We start from the raw sequence: 9,257 nt of genomic DNA, 5'->3' as shown, positions 1-9,257 counted from the left end.
TATGACGTCACGCAGTGGTTTACGTCACTATTTGGCACTCCGAAATATAATATTATAAAGTTAGCATCGGCTTCACAAACCATTGTTGCTATCAATGTTTTTCAACCTTTTTGAGCCACTTTTCTAATTGAAATTAAATCTTATGGCACAACGTCCGTATATTGTTCCCCAAAAAATCCCAGGACCAGTTTATCTTGTTTTTCTACAAAAACAAAACAAGACAAAAAATATACTTGAAAGAGCAAGAATCTTCCGCATTCTCTTCAGTTTCATAATTATTCTAATAAAATGATAAATAAATAAAATATCTGAAAAGTATCTGCAAGATTTTATCATTACAGTGGGACCTCGCTACTTCGCGGTCCCGCGTTCGCGGAGTGCAGAGATTCGTGGGACTAAAAAATAATAATAATAAAATAAAATAATAATTATTTTTATTTTTTAATTAATTTTTTTAAGCATCTTCGAAGTGGCGTCACTACTTCGCAGATTTTCACTTTTCGCGGGTGGTTTTGGTCCGCATTAACCGGGTCTACAAAATAATAATAATTAAATAAAATAATTAAAAAATAATAATAATAAATTTAAAAAATATATATATTTTTAAAGCATTTTTGAAGGGGCGTCGCTACTTCGCGGATTTTCACTTTTCGCAGGTGGTTTTGGTCCCCATTAACCGCGATAACCGAGGGATTACTGTAATTTCTTTTAATGTATCTTTATTTAGAGTGCAATCATAAACAGTTTCATCAAACAAGATAAGTTATTATACATTCCCCTGTACTACCCCATGAGCAAATAATTAGCATATTCTGGTACAAAATGCTGCAGCGAGGTTTTAACTAAAACAAGAAAGTTTGACCACACTACCCCGATTTTAGCAAACCTGCATTGGGTCCCTGTCAGTTGAAGATGTGATTTTCAGGTTCTGTTGGTATTATTTGGGGCGGCAGTAGCTCAGGAGGTAGAGCGATCGTTTTAGGATTAAGGGATCCCAGTTCGAATCCCGGCTTGTTCGTGTTACATGTCGAAGTGTCCTTGGGTAAGACATTGAACCCCCAATTACCCCCAATAAGCAGGTTAGCGCCTTACATGGCTGCACAGATCACGGACGCTATTGGGAAATGTGAAGCACAATGTAAAGCGCTTTGGGAAGTCATTAACTTGAAAAGCGCTATATAAATGTAGATCATTTCATTTCATTATAAAAAAATATACATGGACCTACCCCCTCATAGATTTAAGTCTACTAGTAATCCCAAGAGCCAGTGGATTTTTTTCCACTCTGAGATTTGATCTGCAACCTGAAATCTAGGCTCGAGACACACTTATATTCAATAGCTTCTGAATGATTTTGACCTTAGGAAGCGTTCAACCGGACATTCTGTTATGACCTATATTTTATGTTGATGATGCCTGTGTGTTGTCTGTAAAGCCCTTTGAGACTGCTTGTGATTAAGGGCTATACAAATAACCACGCCTTGACTAGTCTGCAGCCACCTACTAATATTAATGAATGTTACAGTTATTTATACAGTTACTCCAGTGTTTCTCAATTATTTTCTATCACGCCCTCCCTCGGAAGAAGAAATCCTCTGTCTGTTGTGATGTCCTGTTAATACTTGTCCTTGTTTGTTTATTGGCGGGTCTGTGAAAACAAATTTTCCTCTGTGGGGTGGGTAGGTAGGTAAGAAGGTAAATAGGTAGTTAGGTAGGTAAATAGGTAGGTAGGTAGCATACCTGTCAACCTGTACGTTTTTGCCGTACAAAGTATGTTTATTATGCATTTTAAGACGTGTACGACGTACAAGAAAATCTGTACGGAAAAACGCAAATTTATCAATCATGGGTACCATCCGTTATACACCGACTATCACGAAACGGCAAATCAATCAGGTCAAACGAGTTTGCCGCGGTAGCCTTTATCTCGGTATAGTTTTTTTTTCCGTTGCAAACGAAGCAAGCGTTTGATGCTACTGTGGGCATGCGTCTGCCGCTGTAGTGCCTAATTTCGACTCCCCTGCAAAATCCTCCCTCCCTCGTGTGAACGCGCATTCTGCTGCGCTTCCGACAATAGCAATTGTATTCTATATAATAAGCTTATTAAAACAATAGCAGACGCTATAGGTCACACAAAACAAAAACAAACAGACTCAGATAGTTTCTTCCCCAGAGCTATCACCACCCTTAACACACAATGCACAAAACCCTGAAACTCTTGCAAACACACCACCTCATACAGATGTAAAATTGTATTCATGCTTATGCTCACTTTGCACAATGTTGCCTATTTTGCACTACCGCATATTGCACTAATACGATCCCAAACCTGTACGTAACACCCTACAAGCCCACACTTTCTTGTGTAAATACTGTGTAAATCATCACCTTTATCTTCTTTGTTCTTTTATCCTCACTGTAAAATGTGAAACTGGAGTGTCACGTTCAATTTCGTTGTCACAATATGTTCAACCCATTTTGTAACAATGACAATAAGGGTATATTCTATTCTATTCTATTCCAAACTACATAAATAAACACATTTGAAAAAAAAATGGTGTAAGATTATTTTGTATTTTGTAAGGGAAAATATGACAGTTTGTAAGGACATGGAGCTGTGGAGGTTGACAGGTATGAGGTAGGTAGGTAGGTAGGTAAATAGGTAGGTAGCTAGGTAGGTAAACAGGTAGGGAAGTAGGTAGGTAAATAGGTCGGTAGGTATGTAGGTAGGTAGGTAGATAGTTAGGTAGGTAGGTAAATAGATAAATTGGTATGTAGGTAAATAGGTAGGTAGGTAAATAGGTAAGTAGGTAGGTGGGTAGATAGTTAGCTGGGTAGGTAAATAGGTAGGTAGGTAGGTAAATAGGCAGGTAGATAAATAGGTAGGTAGGTAAATAGGTAGGTAGGTAGTTAAATGGGTAGGTATGTAAATAGGTAGGTAGGTAGTTAAATAGGTAGGTGGGTAGATAGTTAGCTAGGTAGGTAAATAGGTAGGTAGGTAGGTCGGTAGGTAAATAGGCAGGTAGGTAAATAGGTAGGTAGGTAAATAGGTTGGTAGGTAGTTAATTAGGTAGGTATGTAAATAGGTAGGTAGGTAGGTAGGTAAATAGATAAATAGGTAGGTAGTTAAATAGGTAGGTAGGTAAATAGGTAGGTAGGTAAATAGGTAGGTAGGTAGGTAAGTAGGTAGGTAGGTATGTAAGTAGGTAGGTAGGTAGGTAGGTAAATAGGTAGGTAGGTAGGTAGGTAGGTAGGCAAATCGTTAGTCAGGTAGGTAAATAGGAAGGTAGGTAGGTAAGTAAATAGGTAGGTAGGTAAATAGGTAGGTTGGTAGGCAGGTAGGTAGGTAATTTCAATGCACGTCAAATCTTTTTTTATTTCTTTATTGAAAATTGAATAAATGAAACAATTACAGTAAAATAAGTTTATTCATCACAATCGAGTACAAATACATCGTTTGACAGCAAAGAACATGGTCATAATGAATGAAATGCATCAATGAGAAGAAATGGATCATGTTCCTGTCTGGTACGCTCCCAACGTTGTCAATCGATATATGAGTAGCAAAAAAGCAATTACTTCTAAAACATTCCTAACAAACCCTAACGTCCACCCGTGAGCTATTTTAGATCAAACCTGTGAGCTACACATTGACCCCTTGGCGAATACTTGATGCCAGCAGGCTCCATACTGGAGGTTTATAGCATACCGGAGGTCATAGATTGTATAGCCAGGGTTTATTTTATAAAACTGTAGAGAAACGATCCCAAGATCAACGCCAGTATCACACAGCAACAGAAGATCATCATTTGTTTCTTCAGGACATGGAAAAGAAGGACATAAACACAGTTATTCGTGTAAAAAATTATACGCATAACCGGTGCTCTTTAGTACATCAATAAATTCAACATTTCAATTGAAATAAATAGAAAATATAATTTCTTTGCTTCAGAAAAAATACAGTTTTTTATCTCTGTGTGGGAGGGGGCTTTTTGTTGCACATTATAAATGGGGAACACCAAAAGAAAAACCTAGAAAACTGTATTTAGGATGCCTGATAAAGCTTAACATAAACAGTGCATTTGTCATGACTACCGGTATGCTTCACCTGTGCCCGCTCCTTTGGCACCAACTGCCTCAGACTCCGATTGGATCCCGGTCACTATTTAAACCCTAGTCTATCTGTCACCTGTTGTCAGTCCGTCTGCGAACCTCAGTTTACTTTAGGCAAGCTTTCCGACCCCGACTCACTCCTGTTTTCGCTCCCGTCTATTTCCCGGCTTCGACCCTTTTTTTGATCTTGACCACGTCTACTCTCCTCTCCTGGCTTTCAACTCTTTGCTGATCCCGACCACGTTTTTTGCTCTCCTGTCCAGGCTAAGACTCGTTTTTTCCGCTCCCGACACCACCATCGCTCGCCACGGAAGTGCCACTTCCGCCTTCCGAGCGACCTGCTTCCCGTGACCAGCAATCACCGGATCGTGTGTGCAATCCTTTCCCTTCATCCCAATAAAACTGAGACAAAACGTACGCAAGTGGGTCCTGTCTCCGTTATGGTCTTGACAGCATTTACAGCAGTGAAGGCTTTTGTCTGGTCTGCTTGCACGGAACGATAGGCAAAATCCTTCCTTTTTATTCTGATTTGATAACTGAATTATTCTTAAATTAGAGCACTATAATCTGATGAAGGGCTGGAAGTGGACCAGACTGATGTTCAATACCATGTTGTTTGTCTTTACTTAGGTTCCTGATCATCAACTAATTACAGTCTATATACATCCATCCATCAATCAATTATCTGCACCGCTTATCCTCAGTAGGGTCACTGGAGTGCTGGAGCCCATTACAGCTATCTTCGGGCAGTGGGCAGGGGACACCCTGAACTGGTTGCCAGCCAGTGGCAGGGCACACAGGGACAGACAACTCACTCGCTCATTCACACCTAGGGACAATTTGGACTGGCCGATTAAACTGACATGCATGCTTTTGGAATGTGGGGGGAATCCAGAGTGCCAGGAGGAAATCCACGCAAGCACGGGGAAAACATGCAAACTCCACACCGGAGGTGTAGCTGGATTTGATACATGACATCAGAACTGTGCCATGGACACTAGCAGAGTAAAGGGGATCAGGGAGGCGGGGAAGAGCAGTGCTAGGAATCAAATGGACTGAACCATTTAAAAGCAGCGGAGTATTGGGATTTTAGCTAGCATTTTCATTAAATTCAAGCCTATCCTGTCCTTTATTTGGCAAGAGAGTTAGTTAGCTTGTAATTAATTGGGGGGTGTTTGAGCACCTCATAAAACGGGCTGGTTACACCCATGGTTTGAGCGAATCTTTTGGGAAAAAAAACAAATTCTAGTGATTAAGTTCACTCTAAGGAATAATTTTGACCATTACTAATGTCAACAGGTTTTAGTCAATTATATTATTGAAATAAGTAACTCGAGGAAATAAAGTACGCAAGTATAACTACTTACCCTGCGAGCTTCCTGTTGAAACTTGGCTGCTTTCTTTGTGTCAGCCACTGCTCTTTCTACGAAGCCCACTGATTGATCCATGTTACTTTCAATTCTGTCGATCATGCCACCCTAGGAAATAGAGGGGTGAATGCTGTGGCATGAAAATGTATCATCATGCAATCTTCATGGCTGGGATTTATTTTCCTTCCCGATTTTACTCGAATTTACCTTCAACTTGGATGACTAATTCAGTTAATAGAATTATCCACGTTTTTTTTAATCACTTCAATCACAATTTTTCACGAGCAAGTGAGTAAATATGAGTCTAATGGAGCTTGCCACTTAAGTGATAGATCCTAAGGGCCTGCAAGGCCTTCTCTGCTGACCTTTAAAATATCTGAATTTCCGTAAATTCCGAACTATAAGCCACTACTTTTTTCCCAAACGTTCAACCCTGCGGCTTATTCAGTGATGCGGCCAATTTATGTAATTTTTCTAACGGCCGCCAGCAGCGCTCGAGTACAGATGGTTAGATTTGGACCGGTGGAATGTATGCGCCGAGGAAGACTGCAACTTCTTAGCTTGTGCACAAATTAAATTAGCGTGGACATATCCTCATCATGCAATTTGCAAAAAGAAAGGCACATGACGCAGCTTTTAAGCTAAACGCAATCGAGCAGTCCGATAAAGAAGGAAACAGAGCTACTGCACGTAAACTTTACTTTGCGGGCGTGTTGCTAGTATGTTTTTGATTAAGGGAGCGTGGGACGACGTCTATATGACAAAGTCTCTTTCCCATACTGAAGGAAGACGACTTTGATTATGTCAGTCATAAGGAGGAAGATAAAGACGGTTTACCATAGTTCCTACATGTACGGTATGTTTTTTTTAACAGACCCGTTTACTGGACTGCGAGTGTGTTGCTAGTAGCGTTTTGCTACCCTTCACAGGCACGGTTTGGGATGAAAGCTTTGAAAACTCTCTCGGTGTACCGTCTTTCTTTGTAAATATGTGTAACCATGTATAATATGTATTTGCAACTGTATATTTTCGTAATGTATTTATTTTAGAGACTTATTCTGATATGTTTTCCACGGGCGAATCAAAAAGAAGGGACGAAAACCACGGGGGCTGACGGGAAGTGGAGTAAAGGTGAAACGTGTTTGTGGACGCAGCGGACGATAATGGATATATATTTTTCCCTCCCTTACCTTTGGAAATATACTTTTTTTTTCCTTGGATTATTTTCAACGAAACCCGGACTCTGCAGGTCTGCATCAAACCTTAACCGGTTTCATTTTCAGTTCATTTTGCCGGCTGTGGTTTTTGGACTGTGTACTTAATATTCAGTTACAGTCGCGGGACTTTAAGTCGGGTTTGGGTTAATTTTGTGATTGTGTTAAATATTATAATGTGGGCGCATGCGGCTTATATACAGGTGCGGCGGCTTATATACAGGTATGGCTTGTGTAAATACAAAAGCGGTTACCCTCCAAAAATGTGGTGGGTGCGGCTTATAATCAGGTGCGCTCTATAGTCCGGATTTTACGGCATGTGATGTTAATTTCAGTATTTTCCGGACTATAAGTCTCCACATAGAATAAGTCGCACTAGCTTAAGAATGCATAATTAGCATGTATAAGTCGCACTCGCATTTTTGGGTGAAATGTATTTGCTAAAATCCAACACAGAAAATATACATGTCATCTTGAAAGGCAATTAAAAATAAAATACAGAACACGGTATACTAACAGTACATGTGCTTGCGTATCTTAGACACACTCATAACATATTAAGAATTATTCTGATAACGCTAGCATAAAGAACATACTTACCAAACTATCTGCTTGACTCCAAATCACTAATTCCAATGAAATATCCATTCTTGGTGTAATTTTTACCGGTAAACAACTCCCCCCCACTCGGTAGATAGACCAAAAGATGCTTCCTCCTTCCACTTTTATAAGGTTGATAATAATAATAACAGTAATATTAATGAATTCTACTTCAAAACGCCTTTCAGGACAGCCAAAGTTGCTGTACATAGACTACCAAACAACAATAAGGCAAAAATGAAGCAAGCAGAATAGGGAAAAGTGTGAAGTGTGTTGTAAAGCTAACTAAAAACAGTCCATTTACGATTTATATTTTGGCTTCAAGCAGGTACGTGTTCCCTGTCCTGGGGAATTCTCAATCTCTTCTTCAAAAACCCCATTTGCAACGGTTTTTGCTTGTAATAATTGACATTTCACAATAAAATGTTGTTTAAAATTGCCACATACCTGGTTCTCAACCAGCATCGCAATATCAACGAACATGTCATGGAGCTCTTTGATGCTGCTCTCCAATCTAATGATGTCTTTGTGACGAGCCTCAATCTCATTCAGGGCCTGCTGGTTTATATTTGAAGCCATAATCTGGGGGGAAAGATCACATTTTTTATCAGAAATGGAAGATGAGTACCTGATCAATCCTCGTCGACATTTTTTTTGTCTACGCCAACTGATCAAGTCAGCAAAGCATTCACCTGTTGACAGAAGGTCCCTTAATCAACCAAGACAACGCTATTTTTATTTCCGATCGACATTTTGGTAATGGATTCCGGGGATGACCCTAGCAATATGCTTGTCTCAATGGACACCCATGATCGACGGTAGTCAAATGCATTTTTACACTGCACTGATGCACGTTACACAAAATGGAGCCCTTTAGTGTTACCTGTGGCGTTCCACAGGGTTCAATACTTGGCCCCCTTCTTTTCAGCATTTACATGCTTCCATTAGGTGATATTATTCGCAAGTATATATCAGTTTCCATTGCTACGCAGATGACACTCAGCTGTATCTTCCGATGGAGGACTCTGCTCCACTAAACTGTGGAAATTTGGAGGGCTGCCTCACTGAGATAAAAAGATGGACGTCACATGAATTTTTCCACTTTTGCTACGTCTCTCTGGCATCCTCTTGGGCGGCTTTCACTGACTCCGCCGGTTCACTGATAACCACGAGGGTAGGGTGGTTCAACCAGGTTTTAGAAAGTAGATTGCCTTCCGGGTGTTCAAGGGGTAGCTGCGTGTCGACTTTAGGACCCAGACACAGACCCAAAAGGCCTAGCGACGGAGCCATGAACTTTTGAATGTTCATGCTGAGTTGGCAACAATAGAACAAAGATATGTTTGCAGAACTGGAGCATGTCCTCTTTCCTTCCATGCCACAATAATGAAATTTTACGTCGTTTATTTTGCTATTTGATCAGAAAAACAAGTAAATCATCACGAAATCATCAAAGGAACAAAAATATATTACACAACAGAGTAAGTGTGTTCAGGATATATATTCACCCCAGCACTAAAGACCGCAGAGTTGCCCTCTTCCAGCATCTCGTCCAGTTCCTCATCAGTTGTTGCTTTGCCAGCTACATTTAAGCAAAAACACAACACAGTAAGTCATTATCGCCACTTAGCCATGTGATGCTTGAGTGTATGTGAACCCAGAACCGGCCCAAGCCTTGATGGGGCCCTAAGCAAAACAAGATTTGGGGCCCCCTATTACTTGATCATTTGCATACCTACTAGCACTCATTCCATGTTCTACTACAAGGGCAGTGATCTCGTTTGCCCGCGTCCCTGCGTCCTAGACGCATCATTTTTGCTGGGGACGCATAGTCTCAAATCAACGTGCGTCGCTGGGACGCAACTTTTTTGACACCAAATTGTCATTATTACCCGATTACTTTTTTTTTTAACAAAGATTTACTGCACTCCAAACTTTTCGTCAGGCAGGTCCGCCATTGTTG

General features: G+C 40.4%; 1 protein-coding gene across 3 annotated transcripts in view; it reads right to left on the bottom strand.

Moving 5' to 3' along the window:
* Positions 1 to 3,409: 3,409 nt before the first annotated feature.
* Positions 3,410 to 9,257, bottom strand: part of stx3a (syntaxin 3a) — a 28,298-nt gene continuing 22,450 nt past the window's right edge. For all 3 annotated transcript variants that reach the window (XM_088341668.1, XM_088341666.1, XM_088341667.1), the window contains exons 7-10: positions 8,803 to 8,876; positions 7,745 to 7,879; positions 5,481 to 5,591; positions 3,410 to 3,815 (exon numbers count right to left, since the gene is read on the bottom strand). In XM_088341668.1, coding sequence (XP_088197794.1) covers positions 3,738 to 3,815; positions 5,481 to 5,591; positions 7,745 to 7,879; positions 8,803 to 8,876 — 398 coding nt within the window. In that variant the 3' untranslated portion in view covers positions 3,410 to 3,737. The remainder of the gene's footprint in view (positions 3,816 to 5,480; positions 5,592 to 7,744; positions 7,880 to 8,802; positions 8,877 to 9,257) is intronic.

Source organism: Urocampus carinirostris, chromosome 8 (assembly GCF_059441175.1).
Source record: "Urocampus carinirostris isolate Australia breed hairy pipefish chromosome 8, RoL_Ucar_1.0, whole genome shotgun sequence".
NCBI lineage: Eukaryota > Metazoa > Chordata > Actinopteri > Syngnathiformes > Syngnathidae > Urocampus > Urocampus carinirostris.
The sequence above is the reverse complement of the archived record's forward strand: the minus strand, read 5'-3'. Positions and strand labels throughout refer to the sequence as shown.